We start from the raw sequence: 24,902 nt of genomic DNA, 5'->3' as shown, positions 1-24,902 counted from the left end.
AGAACAACAGAGTAGAGGGAAAATACTATTTATTTCATATCAGACCATTAAAATCATTAAATGCCACAAAACATCAGAATAAGGCCAAAGATAATTCTGTTAATCAAAACATTCATCACAGGTCAGCTGAGCAGGATGCTGGTGTTTGATCTGGTTTTTGTGGAATGTGTGTTGAAGCCCGTCTGCAGCTGGAGCCTGGTGACGGCATTAACCGGTTTAGAATGAGAGAACAGACAGGAGGAGATCATCCGCTGCAGCCCAGAGCCTCGTTAGAGACGCAACGGAGCGCCTCACCCTCATACCTGCTCAGAGTAACGACCTGAACCGTTTCATGATCAATCATTGTGGATTAACTGCTGATATAGAAATCACAGACAGCCTTCATCGGTTCACTTTTGATTAAAAACTAGAACATAAAGCATTAAATAAATAGCCTCTAAAATAACAGTTAACGCATTAGTCAAAGGCTGATGCAAATATACATAACGGTGAGACTATCGGGACTATTTACACTTCATAGCGGGCATCATTTGGACCTCTCTGAAGCTAAACTGGTTCTGTAAAAGCAGTCTTGGCTCCAGACTGTTTTCCTAGTGGGGAGCTATGACTGAGGGGGTCTGCTGGCTGACATGGACCCAGCAAGGGGGAGTCATGGAGGGGCTGTAAATGATCTCTCTCTCTCTCTCTCTCTCTCTCTCTCTCTCTCTCTCTCTCTCTCTCTCTCTCTCTCAGCTGGAGGAGCCCGATTCTCCGAAAAACTAGAAGTGTGGGAACAGAACTTTGTAGAGTTAAAGCGCAGTTAGGAAACGTGACCCGTTAGGCAGACGGACGACGCAGAGTTCAGATCTAACTGTGTGTTTCCGTCCTTCTGAAGGACCACGCAGTTCTGTTGTGGGAGAAAAAAAACGCAGCGCTGCAAACGCCGCCTCGTTTTCAAGCTTCACATCCCGTCATCAGCTACGTTTTACAAGACAAACCAAAAACGCCGTAGCCCAGCTCACCGCGTTCAAACTCAACGCAGCTCCATGTTATTTTTGAGCTTCGTGAACTTTGACTGCGGACTGTTACGAACATGAGCCCTGCACACAAGTAAGGAGCCCATTACAGCGTCTCCAGGAGAACTAACGTAGTGCTACGTCTACACATTCAATAAAGGTCTAAAAGAATTTCTGCGGATAATTACTTATTTCTAGATTGTCTGACTACAAAGCACTTTGAAAGAAGTGAAGCCCACGAATGGTAACATACATATCCAACACACAATTCAGCATTTTATCAAATATAGCGTGACCTAAAACTGTTTCAAACTCGTCAGCAGAAACAACACGTTGCCCGATTTCCTTTAAAAACTGCATTTTTCCATCTTTTCAATGATACAAAGACCAAAATACTGTCTAGTAAGAGACTAGAGTAATCCACATCCATCATTTCCTTCCACACATTAAAGTGACTTAAGAGTCCGGTTGAACAAAGAGGAGCGGCTGTGTAGCGTCTGGTGAGAACAGGGACCGTTTGTTTCGCTGCTGTCGGGTGAAAAACCTCAGACCTTCCGGACGACCCTCGGTTGATTTCCCCACAAATTCAAAAATGTCTACGCTGGAATTGTGTTTTTTAAAAAGGGTTCCAAAAACCACGCGCCGTTAAAGCTCCGTAGTGCTTGAGCTCCCATAGGAGCATGAACGTCACCAGAAGACACCGACTCAGGAGGAAGAAAGATTTCACCAGACAGCAGTTATATATTACTTTGCATACTGTGCAATAACAATGCGTTTGTTTATGATTGTATATACATTATGTGTGTGTGTGTGTGTGTGTGTGTGTTCATGGCTTGGTGGTGGGATTGACTATAGGAGGCACGGGGGTGTTGATGGGGATGACTCCGGTGGCCAGCAGGATGATGATGAGGATGACGATGAGGACGACCACCACGATGACCACCACCAGCTTCACGTTCTTCCACCAGTAGGTACGAGCCACTTTCTGAGACGTCTGCTTGAAGTGCTGAGCCTGAGCAGGGAGGGAGACCAGACAATCCTTTACAGGTCTTATACAAAAAGGGAATAAAAGTGGTCCCTGAATACGAGACATTACACATAACTACACTTCCTCCTCAGCATCGTGGGGTTTAAACTGTGTTCAGTTCCACCTACTGTCTGTGGGCTCATCCACGAGTTCCACTGCTGGTCTTTTTCGGTTCTTCATTCTGTTTGTCTACGGAGGCTCGCTCCGTATAAACAAAGCTTACTGAGCTTGGCTCTGTCCAAAGGTAACAAAATCTGCCTGCCAGCACAGCAAATCGACATTTTGATGTTTGCACAGATAAACATAATTTACTAATCAGTGAGCTTTTATTGCGTTAGGAGAGGTTAGCAGATATTGTTGCCTTTGGACGGCGCTAGACCGGCTGTTTGCTTGTTACCATTTTTCCCCCAGATGAACAGGTAGCTAGTTAAGCTCTGTTTTTAAATGTCACCTTTATTTTGAAAGCTGAGAGAGGAAAAGAGAGGAACTGTGGAGAGGAAGAGGGGTAACATAGAACGAAGGTCCCTGGCTGGCAATGGACCGGGGGCAATGAACCCTAAATATGCTGGAAGATGACATTAACCTACTACTGTGGAACCGATTCTCCAACCGGTGGAAACAGGCGTGAAGGAGCACAACACGTTGAAGTGCTGAAAGAAATCTGAACTGTGGGAAGTGATTGAGGGACCCAGAACCAAGCTAACACTTAAGCCGAGCTCAGACTAGACCCTGGTTATCAGCTCCACCTGTGCTTTTAGTGCTATGACAAAATCTAAATGTCCACCATGAAGAGGGTCCATACAGGCTGTGCAGGGAGGCATTTGAACCTCAGACAAAAAGGTTGTTGGGTCAATGACCCGCTCCTGCACAGAACCAAAGGTGAAAGGATACGCTCTCGTGGTATGACTCACCCCTGCTTGCAGGTCCTCCGACTTGCCCATTAGGTCATCCAGTCTCTCCCCTCGGGCCAGGATCCGGTCCACGTTCTGCGTCATGATGTCTTTCACTCCATCCACCTGATCCCTCAAGGTCTGCACCTTGTCCTTCGGCACTTCCTCTTCTCCTCCCCGCTCCTGGGATCCGGACAGAAACGGGGAATTTAAGAAAAGTAGATGAGAAACAAAAAGTATAAACGCATGTGAGCTGCAGAAGTTCTGGATAACGGTCACTTCCGTTCACTGGTTGCAGAAAAGCCAAGATGGTGACGGCCAGGGTGAAGGCCATCACGACTCCGCCCACTTATTATAGACAGCCGACGTGTCTCACATCTCTGGATTAGCTCGTCTGCTCCTTGACATCATGTGGAGTGACTCAAGGGTCATCGGATCAATTCCCTTTTTCTTTGTAATGACTGCCTCTAGGTCACACAATCACAACACATTTATCTAAGTGACTGGCTGTCTAGATCTGTTCTCCGGACACATTTTGTACCAGAAGGCCTTTAAGACCCTACGAGTCATTCATTTCCTCCCATCTCACAGTGACTGGCTTCATCTGTCTTACACCAGCGCAGGTCAATAAAGACTTTTAAAAAGGAAGAAAACGATTCTCTATCAGTCTTGTTTTGTCAGACAGAAATGTGCAATGAGGACAACCGGAGGTGGCTGTGGGAGTCCTCTCAGTCCCCCGGGCTGCTGCTCATGACAGCGCAGCCTGCTGGCAGCCAAACCACGGCTCACTTCTGGGAACGCCTGCCGCCGCAGCGCGTCTGCACTCACCGGGAAGATAAGCTGTGATCGTACACACAGCCGCACGTGTGAATTCAAAGCAGAAACGGTAAATGCAGAGTGTGTGTGTGTGTGTGTGTGTGTGTGTGTGTGTGTTATGCACAGTGCCTTCCATGTCCCATGAGCCAGCATCAGACTGTAAACAAAACTGTCTCTAGGAAACAGCAGGTTTTGCTGCGTCATCTGTTGTTCTCTCTCTCTCTCTCTCTCTCTCTCTCCATTTCATTGTCTTCTGATTCATTATCTCTCTTCTTTCATTGTTCTCTTCTTTATTCTGTTCACCTTCCCTCTTTCTTTCCTCCACTATTTTCATTTTATTTTTCATCCAATTCTCCTCAAAACAGCAGTTTTGATCGTGCACGCTTCATGTTGTTGAGTTTGTGTTTCATTTAAGATGTTTTTTTTCGGTTTCCTTACGTCCCCATTGTATTACATATTTTAGCATTCTCTTTAGATGCCCTGTTTTTGTGTTTTTTTACATTGACCCCTCTCTCTCTCTCTCTCTCTCTCTCTCTCTCTCTCTCTCTCTCTCTCTCTCTCTCTCTCTCTCTCTCTCTCTCCTGTTCTTTTACCTGTGCCAGTACTTCAGTGAGGCCCACTGAATGGCCGACAGGTATCAAGTATCAACATCCACAGAAAGAGGGAGACAGAATCATGCCCTGGACAAGACATCTAAGCACTAACGGCTGCATTAAGCGTCCTATTCAAATATTTGAACTGTTTTAAACCTCGGAGAGGAGAGAACACAAATGAGTTCCTCTGTCGAGCAGAGAAAGTGCCCCCAGCCTTCCAATAAAACATGACGATAAGGCACCTTGTAATAAATACTGATCTGATGCACGAGGAACAAGAATGAATAATAAATCAAACGGTTGTCTGGGGATGTAAATACAAAAAGGATGGATTTCATTTGTCTTGGTAGGCCACATTAAATCCTCACTGCTCCCTTCCTAATCTAGTCAAATGTGGAACAACTGTAATCTGTACGGCAGGCACTAGACGGGCAGTGAGGGTTTCCTTTTATCAAAGCACCCAAACAAAGGCTGACGTAAAAAAAAGGACTAATGAATGCTGCAGGCTGCAGGAAAACACCGTGCTTTAGATCTTTCCCTCGGCACAGCTGAGTCAGCAGAGCGGCAGCTTAAGTCCAAATGATTTTGGAGTTTCAAAAGGAGAGGGAAGGCACCGTTTCAAACCCCTCAGAAGCCACTGATTCTAACTGTTTAGCAGAGGAAGGGCCTCATTCTGAGCCCTCATGGTCCCTCACTGCTACTGATGACAGTCAGACAAATCCTGTTAACAGCACAGCAGGGACACAACACGGAAGGAACAGTTACACACAGCGTCACGAATACAAATAACAGTAACAACAACACTACAGTAACCTTAAATTTAAGTATTAAAACATGTTCAGCCAAATTAAACAAAAGTCAGCAATTTCAATCTACCTTGACATATAGTTTAAGGTTTAATATCAGAAACAGAGACTGTTTGAATTCATGTTAATCATAATATCAGTCAAGCAACACTTCACTCAATGACATGGCAACTTTCACAACTGCGTTTACGTTTCGTTAATACTGAATATTAGCCCAATGTAACGCGACTAGCTACACATGAGCGTGTAAGCAGCTAGTCTAAGCTAGCAGGCAGTGAGCTCGAGATGAAATGAAGCGTCGACTTCGCGAGAGACTCATTGACTTAAGACATGTCACGAGCGCTGTTGTGCCCGAGTTGTGCCTTCATCAGTTGGTAAAGTGACGCTTTTTTAAATGGAGTCAGACTCCAGCGACAACACATGAAGCGAAACGTATCGTTTTAGTACGACTGAAATAAACACCTGAAGATATTTAAGTTCATGTATCTGACTTTAGCTCAACTCCACGAAACCGGTGACCGTTTGGTTTCTGCACACGGAGTGTAATTAGGCCATTTTGTTAGCTCACTCCCGGGGACTTTTCTTTCTCAACAAAGAAAAGTGAGTGCGCTCATTCGTGTCAGTTACGTTAAAACTAGGTGCAACAAAGCTACTTTATTTTATCCGGAAATACACCTGTTGCACATCGTGTCTGCCGATAAACACGGTGACGACGGAGAGGCTTTCTAAACAAGGACAAACAACAAAACACAAGCTTTGACTGTCATCTCTTACCGGATCAAACTCCATCTTGTTGGAAACAAAGCCCTTTGACCACAACCCGGTGGACCAGCTCTCCTTCAGTTAGCGCTGAGGTTTAAAACGCTTTTAGTAGATTTGAGAGTCAGATGCTCCAACACATCGACTTACGTCTTCCTCCTCTGCTTAACTTCCTGGTTGTTGTTCAAACTGAATTCCTTCGCTTCGAGTGTCAAGTGGCTCAAATTACATCCAGTATTTTCCCGACCGTGTTCCTCAAAATAAAGCACGTGGTCATGAAAAAGCTTAAGGTAAAAAGTTAAAATTGAAAACTTTTAAGGACCATATTTGTAAGTTGTTGAACCATATTTAACCGTGGTATCAAAATATATTGAAAACAGCAACAAATACAAATATTAGCTTGAAATTTGTAGGAAGTCTCTCAAGAGTGTTATTTTATAATACATTTGTTGAATTATTATTTTAGTTTATAGTATATTTATTAACTTTATGCATTTTGTAACCGTCCACGTTGCACTCAAGTTGCACTAAGGCGATAGTTTACTTTTATTTTGAAGGCCCTGGTGTTGTGCAACCCATGTGACGTCATGATCGGGATGGCGTCAAGGTGCTCATTCAAGGTGCTCATATGTTTGGCTGCACGCCTGATGACTGAATCATTAAGAGGAACCAACCATATCATCGTCAATGTCAATAATTATGAATCCTCATTGTTAAATTCCTCCTAATCAAATTTATTCCATCACCGAGAAAAATAGATCTTCATGAACACCAGGTGTGTAAATATCTAGGCTACAACAACAATAGTTATTGGATTGGTAACAGGAATTGGAACTGGAATTTGAATTGACAGCTTTTGGGACAGTGAGGTCTATTTAATAAGATGATGTTTTCAACAAAACAGAAATCAGAAGTGTGGATACATTTGTACATTTTAGAAATAAATATTAAAAATGTGAAACCACTCCTTCAATTTGAAACTAATTCACTCTTAAATGCAACAATTAATGAGACTGGGTTGAGTCGTCTTCACAGGAAGATAACATTAAAAACTCTCTAACTTCTTGATTTGCTTGAAAAAAAGAGTTGCATTGCTGATGGCAGTTGCGCAACATTAGAATATATTGTAGACCATCGCAACTCATTCCATAACACAGTGAATCAGCATCTCTACATCAGCAGCAGTGGTCCGTGTCCCAGATCGCATTTGATTGGATGAAGATGGTGGTGATGGTGATCAGCTGAGCGACTCCTCCCCGTCCTGCAGCTCCCTGAGGTGCCGATGTCATACCGAGTCCCACCCACCCAGCCACACCAGCACCCGATCGACCGGTCTTGCCTCTAGGAAGACGTCTGTGAGGCTTCAATGCTGGTCGTTACCTGCCGTCATGTCAGACAACTTCTGCAGGCTGCTCTGAATCACAAGCAGCTAAAAATAATTAGAGCCATTTTGGGAGAACAATTTGCCCGGCAGGCATTAGCAAGTGTGCCAAAAAATACTGCCGGTTGCATTATTGAAAACACTAATTGTCGGGGGGGGAAAGGCGTAATGACTGGGAATTAACTTCTACAGCACGTTTTAGAAAAAGGCTTTTATTTCTTTTGACAATAATACATTATTTGTGCGGTGGTTGAGCAGTTAAATTATCTACACACAGAGGACAGAACAATAGAAGAAGCTAATTCTAGTGAAGGAACAGAGGCAGCTTTGACTTTTTAAGAGTTATTATAAACCGTATTTGCGACAAAATGAATAAAAACGTCAATAAATCTAAACAAGCGAGTGTTACAGAGGTACAACGGTAAAGAGTAAAAGAGACAAACGAGTAGAGAACAGCAGCGACTCTCCAAAGCAACTTCTCATCCTTTATCGCTCCTCAGTGGCCTTGTCTGATGATGATATCGGACATGTCGTCAACCTTCACCAGCTCCAAGTTCTGCAAAAGACAAAACATATTCCACATTGTACACTACAATAAATAGATATGTATACTTTGTTTTTTTGAACACTACTATGAGCAGAATACACTGTAAACAGTTTCCATAAAACACAAATAAACTCACCTTTTCATTGGCGAGATGAAGCAGAGCAACAAAAGCCAGAGGCACCGACAGGTTCTGAGCCATCGTGTTTGGTAATCTGGATCGCCACAAAGAGAGAGAAGAAGAAGATGATGAAGAGAAAGGATGAAGAAAGGACACACACACACACACACACACACACACACACACACACACACACACACACACACACACACACACACACACACACACACACACACACACACACACACACACACACACACACACACACACACACACACACACAATACATTTCTCCATTCCATCGATCACGCTGTTCAAATCCAGTGCCTTTAATGAAATGGTACTTTTAAGTTCTGCTGCAAACAAACTGTTCAGCGTCAGCAGGGTGACTTTGATAACAGCCGGTACTAGGTTTGCCTCTATGCGTTAGCTGGAGGCGTGTTGCTTGGTGCGGCGAGGGAGATTTTTTTTGCTCCACTTTCTGCGGCCCTCGAGTTTCAGTTACCAACAGCGGTGGAGAGAAGTTTCACACTTGTGGCCAGAGTCTCTCTGCAGTCGAGACCTGAATCCTGTATTTCTGAGTCGTGGTTCGTGTTTGTCTGCAGAGCTCCCGCATGCTGGGGAAACGCCGTCGGACCTCATTTCTACGTGACGCTGCGCTTCTTTCGGCGGGCGGAATGTTTTCTGGAGACGGACACCGCTCAATCCGTTTCCATTCTGTAGCAGGTTTGAGCACATTTTTATCTGTAACCTGTTCTGTGATGTCGGGCGTGATCCAGTGCACCTCATCAACAACACATTAGTCTCACGTTAGAGATACTGACAGTGCAGAGGGATTGGACGTCACAGCAGTGGCATGTGGTTATGCAATTTGAGCTGCCAGTTATATAATAATTAAACGAGTCGATGTAACACTACAGATGACGCCTACAAGAGACTGTGCTTAAATCTACACTTCCATAAGCAGAAGCCCTGATCAACGACATTAAAAATCGGTACATATATTGGCACGCCATTGTCTATTCAGTCATTGTTGTTCCTCGTTAGCACCGCGCCATGGTAGGCGGTCTGCTGGGTACCTTTGAAGCAGCGTCTTTGTGGTCTCACTGAAGACCTTCTCCCCACGCACTTCTGGTTTCTCCACAGCGTCCTCCTCCTCCTGTAGGGGACATGAAGGCAGAACTAAAAACACAGACTGGTGCACACAGAAGCACGGCGACATCTCCGACTAAAACGACCCAGGATTTGAGTTTCAAACCTAAAACTGATGACTTCATCATGGTGTAGACCCGCTGACACACGGCCAGTCTATCAGTGTGATTTACCTCCGTAGACTTTTCCGGGCTTTCGGTCAGAAGAGTCCACATGTTGTTTTTGAGTCTCTTCATGTCCATTTTTTTTGCCGTCTTTGCATAATTGATCTCGATCTTGTTGACCTACAAAAGCAAGCAATAACGGAAGTACAAGTATTTTAACTGCCAAGTTATAAATCATTGTGGAGTAAATATTATTACACAAGCTTTTGAGCAGAGGGATGCTAGCTCTAAAAAGGCCTTGTGTTGCTCACCCTGTGTGGTTGAGGAACCAGATCATCCTCCCCGTAGGTCGAGAGGCCCTCCTGGTCTTGTGAGGACGGAGGTACGCCGTCACCTGAAGGCTGTGTATCGTCTGAACCGGCAAACCCTTCGCCATCATCATCACTGTCGCCACCCTGAAGAGGAACATGGCCAAAGACGTGCCAGAGGGACAAGAACTTGAGATGTGGTTCCGAATTCTCTATCTCACATTTAGCAGATTCTACAGTACCGTGATAGAATCCTATACCGTCCCATCCTTATGTGGAGAAACATCACAGACATGATCACTGTAAACTGTCACACGCACTGAAGAGCCTCCCTGCTCACCAGCTCTTAAGTTTGATCAGCTGGACTAGAGTGTTTCACACATCGCTCCTCCAAAACATCCTGTGAACCCACCAGGTATCTCACACACAGACGGAACACACGGCGCCATGCCGTATACATCTAAATATCCTTCATACATCCATCATATTTAATAGCTAAATCCTCCCACCACTACTCTGTAGATAAAGAAAAGGTTAACATTAACAACATACAGTAAAGTCAAAAAGACAAAAAGGAATGAAACCAAAAGGTTCAGACCTGAAGACCTGGACAGAAGTTGGCTGTGTCGTTGGCGTTGTTGTAGTCGTAGTCTCCGATACCTTCTCCCAGCTCTCCAGACAGCCTCTTCTGGCCTTCTTGACTCAACTAGAGGAAACAAAAAAAAAAAAAATATCCTCCTTCACGCAACACAAACAAATGATCCTCATGTATTTGCGGATAGTTCCGGTGACTGTAGCGCGTCTCAGTTTTGTGAAAAGCCGATGAGCACAAGAACGATGTGTCCGTTGACAACGATGACCTCTTCCCCGTGAGCCGAGCGGTGAAGACTCACTGAGCTGGAGGGTTTGAGGCCGAGCTGGGAGAGCGTCTCGGGGGGAAACTGGAAGTCCGCTGGCAGAGTGGTTTTCTTATTGCTTGCGCTGAGGGCAGACTTGCTGTTGGTGGTGGCAGCCTGCAGAGGGAGAGCAGACAACGTCAGATTCAGTTCAGATACGTCTCCTACACACTTTCAAGCTCTTAAATTGACCGTATTTAGAGATTTTGGTGAGATTTCGTCTCAAACCCCTCCAGGCAGGGACGTCACTTTTTAGCTGAATATATTATTTGTGGATTTCGTGCCACAGCATCATCCGAGAGCCTGTGCTCAGAGAAGCAGATGTAGCCGTTCATGACGGATGATTTCAAACTTAAGCTTTTTAAGCTTAAACTCAAAATTGTTGTCACGAGCAACCATTGTCCATTTCACAATCTGGTTTTATAGCTACATCTATCCCTACGGCTCCTTTGTCTACATCCACTCAAACAAGCTGAACTAGTCAAACAGTGGCCCTCCATTGGTCGCACGTCCCAGCTGTACTGGATCTGTACTTGGTTATGTATTCATACTGGTTCACCAACAACCAAGACCAGATTTCCTGAATGTCAGGCTGAGACATAAAAGGCTGCCAGAGCTGGAAACACCAGCTGCATCCAAAATATTGTGCTGCTATGGCTCCAACAGCAAGAGTTGCCAAACATCTGTCCAAAGGAAACAATATCCGCCAAGCGGCCCATCTGAAGCTCCCTAATTAGCACGTTATATACGGTTTGTTGAATTGGTACAAAAATATGATAATTAGTGAGATTTTGTCACTTTTGGAGAGAGCCGCCGGCTGTTTCCCAGTTTTAAGCCAAGAGAAGCCGGCTGCTGGCTCTAGTTTTATATTTACTGTAGAGATAGAAGTGGTGTGAATCAAAAACCCTTTAATAAAAAGCATATTTCTCCACATGTCGCACCATTCCTTTAATACTAAGCAATAGATGTCAGGCAGCATTTATGCCAGACGACACTGTAACTGTGGATACATTGGGTTTGGACAAAAAGCGAAGAGGGTTCCTACTCTCGTGGTGCGGAAGAAGGTGTCAAAGTTGACGTCGTCATTGAAGTCAATTTCAAAGGTCTTCTTGGGCTTCCTTTTACGCGTCTCCTTGTCCGGCAAATGGTCCACTGCAGGAGATTTAGGAGATGAGAGCAGATGAGAGGGATGCATGCTGCTGCACACATTCAGCAGAGGAGGACAACCATTAGAGAACATGTGAAAGCCTAATTCCCAAATGTGGATACATACAGTATAAATGCTCAATATAATGATGCTACATTTATTAAATTAAATACAATAGACAGACTATTGATCAAAAAAAGAAACAAAGCTCCACGTAAAGACAGCAAAATAAGAAGACGTTTATTGTTAACATGTTTTAGCACTAGGTCACAGATAATAAGCAACATGTCTTGCTCATGGACTACTTATTGTCTCTAATTGTGTGTCAAACCATCGTTTTCACTCACACTTGTGCTTTGGCTTGAACTGCCAGTAGCCGGGTCCAGCCCATGAGGCCATGGTCCTGGGGCTGAAGTAGGAATACTCCCTGGGCTGAGAGGACAGCTGCAGACACATGGTGGTGATGTCTCCCTCTCCGATGGGAATCACGTCCCTGTACCGCCGTCACAGCAGCGTCAGAAACCATTCAACCCAGCGAGCACAGACACAAATCAGCCTTCTGCTAACAGAGCCTGCAGGAGTGGGATTCTGACCCATTCAGCGTGGCCTAATTCATTAAATGCCCACTCTCCTGGTGATAACGGGCAATGCAATCACTTGCAACCACCATGAATACATTTCAAACTAGCTTAAGGGCGAGTTCCTCTCAGCAGCTCTTCAACGATCCACTAGCTCACCTTCCTTTGCCGGAGCCGGAGGCCTCACAACCGTCCTTGTACTCCTTGGATCTCTCCTCGCTGTCACCCACTCCCTCCTCGTAGTCGGCGTCAAAGTCAGGGCAGTCGTCTTCTTCAGGCTCGGGCTCGGCGTTCACGTCAAACACGTGTTCTCCCTGCTTGATCTTCTCCAAGAGCTGATTCATGGTCTGGAAGAAAATGTACAGTCTCTGTAAATAAGACTAGTGCAGTTGTTTTATGATCATATGGGTATAAGGTAGTGGATCCTAAGTCATCACTTTAGTCTTTAGAGCATGTTGACAGACGATATAAAGTGATGCATCCTTTGGTCTTTGTTGGTAACCTTCTTTTAGGTCACCGTATGTCAAACAGTGGCATCCCTGAACTAAGACCGCATCACCCGGGCACTACGGCTGTAGGCTGGGAATCGAGATCCCAGTAAATTCACACCAAAACCCGCTCCTTTCTCCAGGGAAAAATACCCGTGGGAATTTTTTTTAGGAGTGTCACGTTGTCAAAAAGTCAAACATAGTTGGTTTTTAATTTGAATGCGCCCGGTTTCATGTGGCGCACTGCCCCCGGTGTAAAAATCCAGGTGCTTCCACAGTTAGCCCAGCATCTCCTGCTCTTGTCCCTCCTTTTTATATGTTCGCTTCTTTTACCGATAGATCCACGGGGCACCGCACGGTCGAGCTGAGTGGATTTTAAAGAGCCCCCTCTGGTGGACCACAAGGCAAACTACAAAGAGCCTGTCGCACTTTATAGACTATATACATTTTAAATTGAACAGGTCCTTACAATTTGAATATTTCATTTTAATTCCAAATGAATAGTGACAGATATCGTATGTAGTGAAACAAAGACGTCTCCAAACCGTGTTAAAAAGATGCACCCGTTGGAGCAACAGGTCGAGATTGAAATGCTGTTATTTTGATAATATTAGTGGATAAAATATCCAGCTGCAGGGTTCATCAAGTTCATTATAAGATGCTTTAAGACCTTTTCATTACCCATAGAATGCCATGAATTTCTTTTATGATCACACAAACCAAAGTATGAAAGATGATAGAAAACCAGTAGGGACAATATGGCCTATAATTATTTATCACATTTTCAGTACTTACCAGCAGTATATAAGAATAATTCCTAATGATATAATTAATTATATGGATGTGGATAGGCGGCATACATGGATGAATGGATTAACCAGTGAAAAAGATGAATTGTAGTCTTTGTTATTATGAGATTACCAACTACTGTAGTGAGGAGCAGTGACAGTATTGTTAAAAGGTCTGATGCTGCTGACTGAACTCCACAAAACAGGATGGATTACCTCCTGCAGCACAATCCAACTGTTAGATTATAGGTGTAGAACATCTCCTGAAAGTCTGCAATTATTTACAGAAACACTTTGGAAGCAGATATGCATATAAACTGGTAACGTTAAGAGAATATAATAACGGATCAAACGTTTCTGTATGGTTGACACTGTGTTTTCCACCTCAAAGACAAACTTTTGAAAGGAATAAATGGTTATATTTCCAATAAATCAGAGTCATTTAGAGCATTAGGGTCGGTGGTTCTCTGACCTGCTCAGGGTTCCAGCTAGTGAAGGAGAAGTCCTGCAGCGAGGGGCAGATGGAGCTTTTCTCTTTGCAACGCTGCAGTCCAGCTGGCAGAAACAAACGACAGAGAGACGCTCAGAATGAACAGCCTCAACACCAATAACACAGACAGAAGCCTGCTGGCAAATCTAGACTGAACTGTACAACTCAAAGACAAGTTTGTAAATCACAGTTACATAAATTGAGATTTTTTGGGCCTGGTTAATTGTTTTGTTTTTTACCCATGAACGGGGATGCAGGGACTGCCTGGGAAGGTGGAGGAGAGTACGAGGGTGTGGACTGCAGGAGGGTCATGTAGGAGGGAAACAGCAGCTCACAGCGACTGTTCTCACTGAAGAGAACCGACAGGAAGACTCCGGCCGTGCTGCTCTCGTCGAATGATGAGGCCATCCGCTGAAACATGGGGTCCACCTGGGCGGGTGAGAAGGAAAGTTGATCAAGTTCACAGCCATCGATAACAAGTACTAAAAGTGAAACGTCCTTTATTTACGCTAATGTCTTTTTGATATCCGAGCAGGAGGATCAGTTGAGAATGGAACCGTTAGATGAATATCTCACGGCTCTTCAGACGATAGCTCAGTGACCTGTGTCTAATATTTATCTCAAACATCAACTTATCAGTGAACTACTCAGTGGATATAAGCCGATTATGACATTTGAATTAATGAAAGAATGATATTCTGTAACTGCAGGGTTGTTGCCTTGGCTAACACTTAAGTGTCCTTTGTACATGAGTGCATATGAAACCACCCAATCAGTAATGGGTTGGTATTATTGTTTTACCCTGGAGGAAACTATCAAACAGCTAATACAATTAGAAAGTTTAAGAAGAAATGGGATCGGTGTATCCCTTTATCTTGTCAAGCAGGGGAAATAATGCAAATATGACCGTTTGGACCAAAAAGGATCTGTTTGCATGTCTACCACATCTGAAGAAATCTCTCTTCTCCACAATCTTTCTAAAACTTCCCGGGAAGCAGACAAGACCTCAAGCAATGTCCACCATGCACTTGCTTCACCGTGTACATGTTCAGGACGTGTGAGATCCCAAACCTTTGGAAAAATTCTACACTCTAATTAGAGGCAATTTTCATATCCCTCTCCTTAAAGTTACGATCTCCAAGATCTCCAAGATCTCCAAGATCTCCAAGATCTCCAAGATCTCCGCTCTGTTCTCTTTGGCAGCACATATAACGATAAGCAGGCGTGTTTTTGGATCTCACCTCCCAACGATTGCTGCTAGGGATTTTTTCTTGGGAATGTTGCCACAGACACACAGCTTTTTTTTTTTTAACACGGCTAATGCAAAGGCTTTCATCATATGAGGCAATATGATCAATCACCATTGTGTTGCATCATTCAGCTATGGATCGTGACTCAACCGACACAGACACTCTTGAACGGGAATTAAATGTAGTCCTTAGTTCCTCGGGTAAAAAACAGGCTGAGTTCCTGAAATCAATGAGATTTTTTTTAAATTGAAATGCAATAGGTTTAATGACACAGAAGATAGTAAATATCAATATAACGTGATAAACCTGGTAATTACATTCTGCCCAACAGCACGACGATCGTCCTGGGTGTCAACTGAACGAACACTGTTGTGTGAAGAGAACTCCATACCTCACACTTTCTCTCAGAATCCCCGCTGTTGATGTTGCCAAGGTTCTGCTCTACCGTCCTCTTGGGGGGTCTCTTCTTCTTCGGCTGCTTGGCGGTCACTTCACCGTCATCTCCGCCCTCCTCCTTCGGACCGTGGTCTGTATAATCACAAACAATGAGAAATAAAGAGCAGACAAAGCTCAAAACCCGTCATCTAGTTCCAGTGTAGTTGTGTATTCGAATGAAAATCACATCGCTGAGGTTCTCACCTTCTCCTGGTTTGGTCTCAGCCCCCAGGCCGCCCAGCACCCTGTAGGCATCAGCATGAACAGCATCCACCCTCACGGCGTAGATCTTTGTACTGGCATCCAAAGTGCCAGCTGCCACCTTTCAGAGGACAGACAGACAGACAGACAGACACAGACACAGAGACAGACACAGACACAGACACAGACACACACACACACACACACACACACACACACACACACACACACACACACACACACACACACACACCAGTCAGGTCATGTTTATTTACAATAGATAGCCCAATATCACAAATCTGCCTGAAGGGGCAATGAAAACATCATACACAGCGCTTGTGAATCCTGATTATTCCACGGCACGTTTACCTTGAATGACACACTGCTCATATTTTCTTAACTCTATTCATATTTTTTTAATAATTACAACAATCCCTTCAAAGTTTTGTAACAGTATGTCTGCAGCTGTCATTAGGTCAACTCATTTATCAAAATATGTAAATTGATTTTTCAGATAAAACACAGCGTCATTTCAGACTTGAATGCTCTTCTTCACTGGAATCAAGACCCTTCAAAAGATAAGATAAAACCTTTTTATATATCCGCCCAGGCCATTTATGCAGATCACCGTTTCTTTAGAACGGAAATTAATCCAATTAAGAAATTAATCCGAGATACATTACACATTTTTTTGTTGAGATGACTACAAAGTCTGTGTGTCATATAAAACTCAAACCTTGAAGTTTGTGAGCTCAGAATCCTTCTGTTTGAGAATATCAGCCATGTAATCAATCAGATGCAGACCAAATGCATTTTTGGTGGTGATTTTCTGCCAAAAAGAAGAACAAAATAATTAGATCTTTTCTTTCAGATCGTAAGACTCTACATAAATAAATACACGCACACGCACACACACACTATGTACTCACATTCTCAGTGGAGAGTTTTATACAGGTGGAGTAATGCTCTGAGATCTGTGCATTTGACAGCTTGGGCACGGCAGCAGGAGTCCCTGCGGCACTGCATACAAACATTAGATACACTTTTATCTCTCAAAGTGTATATTGGCAGGGCTTTAAAGCCATGATTGTATATATTCAAAGTCCTTCAAACACATCAAACTCCACATGACAGGCTGTAATCAAAGTTGTGCTCACTTCTCTCCACCGTACCTATGAGATGCAGAGTCGTTGAAGGAGGAGTCGGTGGCAGTTTGAAGATCGATGACTCTCGATCTCCTGCGCTGACGTCGTTCCTGCTCGTCGTCGTTGCCGGGGAAGGCTGTCAGCAGTGGGGTGCTGCAGGCTGCAGGGGACAGACCCTTGTTCTTCATGGAGGATGGCGTCCATCCTTGACGTATCCGGGAGACTGGTGTGGAGGCTGCGCTCATCTTAGCTGGAGACACAGAAACACGATCACATGAGTTTCAATTTGAGAACAAGAAAAAAATAAAGTAGATAGATAGATGTATGCTTTATTTATCCCCAGGGGGAAATTTGTTTGTAGTAGGTAGACGATACTGACAACACAACCGAAGAGTATCTGCATCTTGTGCTGCATCATTTTAACATACTTGAGTTGAGATTTCGAGAGTAATATACAGTATTTTGAATGTGTGAATAAAATGTCTTGCAGTGAAGAGTGTCAGTCAGAAAAGTGGAAACCCATCCTTGTTTTCCTGTTTCTGTTATTGGACACCCTTCACTGCTCACTGAGCTGACATACAGTAGTGGGCCACATCATGTAAACAACAGGATTCTAGTGGGAAACAACAAGAGAGTCTCACACGAGAGGAATCAAGAGTGTCCGACGAAAACACACGAAATATGCATTTATACCACAGAATCATATTGGCATCAACTTATATTTGTTTCTTTCCTCGTGCTAGAATTTAGAAAAATGACTGTTAGTTCACTAAGTACGTCACACCTTTAATAATGACCCGTTAGGACACTAAACACCTCACAACTACCTGCGTTACTTATAACTTTATACAGGTTCTCTCTTCATAACAAATCACTGTGAGTGGGTTCCACGCAATGCGAATACTTTCTAACTCATTTGTGTTGTTTTGTGTGATCCATCTAAGTAACGTTAGCTTGAACGACAGACTCTCGCACGTAAACAAAAGGACTTAAGTGAAGTTATGACGTTAACTTGGCTAAAAAGTGATTTAAGTTAACGCTAACATACTTTTTACAAAAGAAAGCAGAATGTTATCTTAACGCAGCATATTTGCTAAGTAGTCTAAAACCACGTTCAACACGAACAAAACAAACGTTGCCCAGCTCTATAAGCTGATGCCTAGGCTAACTTTACGTGCCTTAACGCTAGCTTAGGTTAGCATCAGCTAGCTGATATGAACGTATCTTCACCATCATTGTTGGCTAACTGGCTCACTGACACACACACAAGCTCTACCATAAAACCTACTTAGTCCACTCAACGTACCTCGAGATGAATAAAATCCAATGTGGCTTCCTTGTGGCTCGTTATTATCTGTAGTACGGCATACAGAGAACAGAGAACAGAGAACAGAGCGAGCTGTAGTTTTTCTTCCTGTTCAGCGTTTGAATTTTTGCGCCGAACGGTTTACGTAAAGCAACCATACGTCATGACGTTAAACCACGCCCACCCAAGAGTTTCGAATGGCTCACGAGCCAGAGGGAAACAACTATGTTTTACAAAACAGATACAATTAGCACCTTAATATGTTTGTTATACGAAAGGTGTTGTAGTATTATATTCCTATTTTTGCTCTTTGATAGTGTGATTTTTGTCTTTTCAGTTAATGATTTTGTTTTTTCAAATTGCACTTCATCAATCTGCTCGTTTCTGCTCAGTATTTAGTACCACCCAATACAATATTTGTGTGTGCTGAATGTTGTAGCTTATTTGGCTGAATATAAACATTTGGTTCTCCAGGCAGCGGTGTGCGTTGTTGCTGCAGCTGTACTTTTGCACAATTGGTAACATCAGTCATGGATAGCTCTCATGAACACTTGATGCAGAGATTGTGTTTCTATGACACAATGGTGTAATCTGCGTGCACACTTCACCCTTCTTCTTGGTAATCATGTTTTTGATAGCGATGAACTGGATCATGATCACTGACAATCACATGAGCCCTGCTGTCTCAATGGGCTGCTCCAACACCAGCACAGTTATCAGGACAGTTATGGGGAGACGATGGGAAAACGTTGCTGAAACAGTGTTCCTTGATATTGATATTCACAGTAGAACAAAACAGGCATCACTCCCACCTCATTCCCCTTTGTTCCATTGAAGTCAACACAGACAAATAAATAAAACCACTAATTCATACATTTCATGAATTACAAAAGAGTGGAAATCTGCAGATCTGATCCTCAACATTGAGTTGTATAGTGAGTGCTTCTTTAAGTCCATGAAATTATGTTAATGATTATAATGCAAGTATCAGCTCTAGCTCCCCCCCCCAGCCTCTGAATAACATAAGCTGTTCCATAATGGATGAATAGATTATTATGCAAGTGGAAAAGATAAATTTCTGAACCATGCCGAAATAATTACAGACTCTCGATAAAGCCTCGATGTATCTTGCTAATTAGGGATAAAACCTGATGAAACTGTGTTCTGTGGCCCAAAGTGGACATACTGTGTATTTACTCCTGATTTCCCTGTTTTATGTTTCTGACAATAATTAATTCCATGACAAATGTATTTTCCAGGCAACTGGAATATATATGTTGAAAATAGAACAACGTGGACGAGTCGACAATAAAAGAACAATAGCTGCTCACTAGGTGGCAGTAAAAAATAAGGCTCTCTTCTGGAAGGATGCAGTGCATGCACCAGTGCTGGCCTTTGGGTCTGTTGCAATTCGTTTTGCTGTGAATTCAAATGTCATTACCGAGAACAAACTCTCAAATCTGGCCCTGCTAATGTTTGCAAAAAGTGAAAACTATCAAATCAAATGTGTGAGGGCCTTGGACGTCTTTGGGTCTTACATTGCTGTGTATGAACTGCTCCTCTTCCCAAAGAGAACCGCTTGCTCCCCGGTGCCAATATAGTCATTCTTCTTGATGAGCGACATTTTCTGAAGTCATAGAACTGTAAAGTCATTTACATGAAAGTCTTTTACTCATGTGACAATGTCTCAAGTCTCTCAAATCTTCAGTCCAAGTCATGTCTCTTCGCATCTTGTACCTGCCATCTGAATTTTTTTCGCAAAGCCCAGTATAACCAAGCAAGAGACTGATGGACGTCTCTGTTGAAAGCTCCTGGGCCTGGAATTCTGTCTTGTACGACTAAACCCAAACCTCATTTGTATGCTGACACTGTAAGCTGTACTGTGTATACATCCTGACCAGCAAGAGCAGAAACAAATGCCTTTCTATATGCAGTAATATAGAATTCTCTCTTTTTATCTCCTGGTGGAAGAATGTTCCAGAGTGTAATATTTGGCCATGTTTGTGCTTTTAACTGTAACACAGGCAAAACCCCTGTGGATGTGGATGTGTACTGTGGAATCTCTAATGCTTCCAAAGAGAAGCACTTCAGTGTGATATATAGTTATTCCATTAAAACCGAAACAAGAGAGTGTGTGTGTGTGTGTGTGTGTGTGTGTGTGTGTGTGTGTGTGTGTGTGTGTGTGTGTGTGTGTGTGTGTGTGTGTGATATGTGCAGGCCCTTGATTTAAACCACACATAAACACAAGAAACCCATGCACATTTTCATGTCAGCGTGCAGCGGTGCTAAACAAATGAAAAGCATTCGTCTCTTCAGCAGAAGCCTCCGCTTGTTTGAAGCAGCCGTGGCCCATGTGACTGATGGTCCCTGACCAGCATTGATGGGAGATGATGAGAATTATTAAATGACTCATCTTTCTCTGCCTTCTCTGCTTCTCTGTAATCCTAATTTGTCTTACTGTACAGCCGTCAACGCTGAACGAGTTATTTTTTAACAATAAACCATGGTTATGTCACGTTCATTTTAGTTTGACTCTTCTTTTCCCTCACTCAGTACTAAGTCACCGACGCTACACTCTTGTTAGCTCAGAGTTCGTAGGGCACTTAACTTTTAGCACACTCAAGCGCTATGCGGGGCAAAGAGAGCCTATTCTAGATTGAGTCATTAACTTAAATCTTTCTGGCAGAGGAAAGGGCGGGCCGATGTCCAAGTCACTGCAGGAGATATACTGTACCGGTCCAATGCTTTTAACAAAATTACAAAGCAGGGATGTGCTGTGATTGTGAATGGGAACTAAGGGTTGTTAAAACAAAGGCAGACTGAAGCGGTAGACTGGCGTCAAAGAACAGAGCGTCGGCTCTATGTTTCAACATGCTGGCGATGTCGGATGTGGCAGGGTCAGGAGAGGGACAGTCACAGATAATATGATAATAAAAGCCAGATGGAATTGCAAAATACGTCGTAATTTTACTAAATCTTCAGGCAGTTGTATTCACTTTCCTCAACTTTGTGGTAAACAGCCCCATGCCCTTCTAAAAGTGCAACTATTTAAACAAAAAAACTTTCTTTTTTATTTCCAGAGAATGGTGGAAATGTTGGATTTAAACATTGATTTTGATCTAGGCAAACATTTTTCATAATTTTGACAGTGGGCATCTGTTAGAATCAATTCTTAATACCACATCTAAAAGAGTAAAGATAAGGTAGCTGCTGTCACAAACCAAAACGTGGTAAACGTGGTATCCCTTAGAACGTTGTTCGTCCGTGGTGGGCGTGTCAGACAGCACGTCGTCTGTTACGTCGGGCGGTTTGCCACGTTGAGCGTATTATATCTCCCACAATTTAAGCTTCTGCATTTTCCAAATGCAACAGTATATTCTTCAAGCGTATTGTTCGGTTGGTAATGCGTAACGAACCGTGAGCCTCGTGCCGAACGGTTGAATACGTGTATCGTTACACCCCGAGTCGCAGACGGACTCAACAGTTAGAGAGCAACACTGTTGAGCAATTTAGAAAGAGATATTTCCCTCAGGACTCCAAATGAATGAGAATGCTCTGTGACTGCTGGACGCATACATTAGCATACTACGTACATACAACAAAATAAACTCACAGATGTCTTTCGCAGCACTCACTGAACCCTTTCTCTCTATTTCACGTGTATCGCACTTAAGAGAGAGGCTGCTGATGCCTCTGGGAACGCCGTGGCTCTCTGGGAGAGAGAGCCGCTAATTCCCTGAACTCCACTGTGTCCGTGGCTTACATTTTGGAACCTTTTCATCCGAAACAGCTGAGGCCCCGGGATTGCCGAATAGCCAGCTGAGGAAGGTCTGTTGACCTGCGGAGAGATAGAACTGTGTAACACAGAACGTCTGTCACACATACACACTTACAGAGACCCACACTACTGACACACGGACACACACGGACTCAGATGGGAGCAGAACACTCATGTGTGCAATATATTTCCACATTAGTATTTATGCAGTGTTTACTTGGGAGGCAGCCTTAATCCATAAAAAATTAAATGACTTCTAGGAAATTCATATCATTTTGCTCTATAACGATGGGGAAGTTGAAGATGATGTAATGACCCCCTTAGAGCTTCATCACCGACGTCTGAATAACCCAAGAGTGATAGCATGAATACTGATGGCTCATATCAGGAAAGCAGGTGGCGGCAATCAAAATATTGATTTGATTTGCTCAAACTACTGATTAAATGTAAAAAGAATTGTGATAAGGAATACTGACGTGAGCCTATTTACTGTCCAGCCCATGACGCTGCTTTATGGATTCGCTCGCGGCTGATCACACAGAACATCCTGTCAGATCCTGCCTGACTTTCAGCGCGGTCGATTTTTCAAACCGCCGCGCAGTTAGAATCAATGACTCTTCTGTGTGCACCGCAAAGATCTCCAAACCAGGCCATGCTACATGGGTTTTTATTAACGATATTATTTGTCACACACATTGGCGCACCTCCATCCTTGAAATCGTGCCTTGCACTTTGATGTCAACCGGAGAATCAGGCGTGTTCTATTTTTGCCTGTAGTCACTCGGAAAACAAGATATTGAAAAAAAGCTTCAAACGTGAAATAAAATGAAGGCAAATGACATGTCGTATAGAAGTCTTCACATCAATGCAGTGTGTAACAGAGGGGAGGTTCAGTTCCCAGGCAACAGAGCACCATAAATAAAAGATCTTTCCATTTCTATGATTGTGCGGGATAGGCCCGTGATGAAGCACCCTCAATTTCCCATCAGAGGAGGAAGGAGGGAGATGAAGAGGAGCCAGGATGTAATGATGCAGAGACAGAGAGAGCAGTACAACAGGTTTGTGTGTCTGCTTTATACCATTCACCCTCCACTACTCCATTTGTCACTATGGAATAAGGCAAGTCTTTTTGATTAACATATGAGAGAAATTACCACAGGACTGTAGCGTCCGCTGATTAAGACAAGCACGCATTCAACTGAGCCCTCGCTAAGTCCCTCCCCTCGAACGCAGACCGGTCACTCGTTGCCTGTCATCGACCGATGGAGCTCCTCAGGGTCTGACAGCTCTGTGCCTCTGCTCCATAGACTAATGCAATGGTTTTGCATTTTTGCAATTTTTGGACTGGTTTTGTGGATTTCAAACGTTGAGTAATAGTGATGAGAGGAGATATACGTTTCTATAACGTTACATTTCTACGTAAAAACCTTTGGAGCTAACATTAGCAGAGCAAGTTAGTCAGTGCGTTATTTAACTATGCTAACGTCTATTATAATGGTGAATAAAGACCTAACCAGCTTTACAGGAACAATGTTGTTCCTTAATTTCAATGTCTTCTGTCTCAATCTCCAGGTGATGTAGTGGTTCACCTATACACTGTGATTTGAAGGATTTAGCTTCTATCTTAATCCTTTTCTTATTCTGTTTTCGCTATACTGCATTAGTTTGACAGTAGCAGTGGGGGGCGGGGCTTAGCAAAGGGTCAATTGTACAGGTGTGACTCTCAGCATGCTCTTTCCCACTGTGGTTGTGATGTGCTAATCTTTTGGCCCCTGTGAGGAACAGAGCAGATATTGTATGTTTCTGACAGATAGGGGATGGGGAGGGAGAAGCAAACAATAAATTAGATTAAAATAATCAACCAAGCGAAGATGCCAATCGGGAGCAGGGCACGCTTGTTATAATTGTGTCAGCAAAATATGTTCACGGAAACAGGATTTTTGTGGTTGAAGTCCTGTGGCTGCAGTCTGCAGAAGAGGTCTGCCTTTATGAAGACACAGACGTTCCAGTCAGTGTTTGTCATGAAGAAAAAGCTTACGCTGCATTCCTGCTATTCGTGCTTGGTTTCCTCAAGGGAAAAGATGAAGGTTGAATCCTCATGGGTGAGGACCGAACTACGTGACGCCTAGGTTGGACTAAAAAAACATGTTGCATATAGCAATGAAATATATTTCCATGTATCTGGTATTTTGTACTGCAGACGGCCTCCCAGCAGATGATAAGGGCCACGCAGAGTAAACCCACCTTTTGTGCATAATGCATGCCAAATCCTGAAATGTGACTTATGATAAAATAAGAAGTCTATAAACTCTCAAAAGTGGTCTCGGATTTTGTTTACACACACACACACACACTTCAGCTGAGCCAGAGTTATTTCTCTTTGACACGACAGATGGAGAACCCTTGCTGTAATATTCACAACTGGTGCACATTCCAACTAGGCTCAAATGTGATTACTAACAATGCATGGTGTTTTTCATGAATCTCCGACAGCCTGTTAGCTTAGCTTAGCATAAAGACTGAAAACACGATGAACACAGCTAGTCTGGCTCTGTCAAAATCCACCTACTGGTGCCTCCATTGAACACGTTTACCAAAACCAAAGTGTAAAATAGTGTTTTTTGGGGGGTTATGCGCCTGACTGTCTCTTAGCTGGGTACACTAACTTCAGCTGGTTGCCTGACAACCTCACAGTGAGGTCCAGCAAGTCACTACGCCTAGCCTAGGAATAGTCTTGCCCCTATAGATCCATGTCATGTTTGTTCTCATCAGTTTCTGTACCGATTAAACAACAATTAGTGAGCTTTAAAGGCGCTGGCGGAGTCTGATTTCTCCTTGTTTCCATGCAGTCTTTACAGGCATCCATCTTCCTTTCCAGGTATTTTCCTACCTTTGGGTCTAACA

The 24,902-nt window shown here is 43.4% G+C and overlaps 2 protein-coding genes across 2 annotated transcripts; both read right to left on the bottom strand.

The window, feature by feature from the left end:
• Positions 1–12: 12 nt before the first annotated feature.
• Positions 13–6,093, bottom strand: vamp8 (vesicle-associated membrane protein 8 (endobrevin)). The gene is made up of 3 exons (XM_068720775.1): positions 5,902–6,093; positions 2,934–3,095; positions 13–2,007 (listed from the first exon to the last, which is right to left on the bottom strand). The coding sequence occupies exons 1-3, from the start codon at positions 5,914–5,916 to the stop codon at positions 1,822–1,824; spliced, it is 363 nt and encodes a 120-aa protein (XP_068576876.1). The 5' UTR covers positions 5,917–6,093; the 3' UTR covers positions 13–1,821.
• Positions 6,094–7,483: 1,390 nt separating this feature from the next.
• On the bottom strand, positions 7,484–18,319 carry ncaph (non-SMC condensin I complex, subunit H). Its single transcript, XM_068720774.1, has 18 exons — positions 18,221–18,319; positions 16,942–17,164; positions 16,699–16,789; positions 16,506–16,598; positions 15,773–15,890; positions 15,525–15,661; positions 14,123–14,312; positions 13,866–13,948; positions 12,277–12,464; positions 11,887–12,032; positions 11,438–11,544; positions 10,390–10,509; positions 10,095–10,202; positions 9,500–9,643; positions 9,258–9,368; positions 9,012–9,091; positions 7,951–8,026; positions 7,484–7,823 (listed from the first exon to the last, which is right to left on the bottom strand). Exons 2-18 carry the CDS (start codon positions 17,157–17,159, stop codon positions 7,764–7,766), a joined length of 2,070 nt encoding a protein of 689 aa, XP_068576875.1. The 5' UTR covers positions 17,160–17,164; positions 18,221–18,319; the 3' UTR covers positions 7,484–7,763.
• Between the last annotated feature and the right edge of the window lie 6,583 nt (positions 18,320–24,902).

The sequence above is a fragment of the Cebidichthys violaceus genome, unplaced genomic scaffold, assembly GCF_023349555.1.
Source record: "Cebidichthys violaceus isolate CVI_PGR_0920_01 unplaced genomic scaffold, fCebVio1.0.p SCAF_26, whole genome shotgun sequence".
Classification (NCBI taxonomy): Eukaryota; Metazoa; Chordata; class Actinopteri; order Perciformes; family Stichaeidae; genus Cebidichthys; species Cebidichthys violaceus.
Note: the sequence above shows the minus strand (reverse complement) of the source record. Positions and strands in the feature narration are given on the sequence as shown.

Excerpts from the sequence above, each read along its gene's own strand:
- vamp8 (XM_068720775.1), bottom strand. Across the intron at positions 2,008-2,933 it reads CGGAGGACCTGCAAGCAGGG|GCTCAGCACTTCAAGCAGAC; the intron begins GTGAGTCATACC and ends CTCCCTGCTCAG.
- ncaph (XM_068720774.1), bottom strand. The coding sequence starts at position 17,159 with ATGAGCGCAGCCTCCACACCAGTCTCCCGGATACGTCAAGGATGGACG. Across the intron at positions 15,891-16,505 it reads CTGAGCTCACAAACTTCAAG|GTGGCAGCTGGCACTTTGGA; the intron begins GTTTGAGTTTTA and ends GTCCTCTGAAAG. Across the intron at positions 7,824-7,950 it reads TTCATCTCGCCAATGAAAAG|AACTTGGAGCTGGTGAAGGT; the intron begins GTGAGTTTATTT and ends TGTCTTTTGCAG.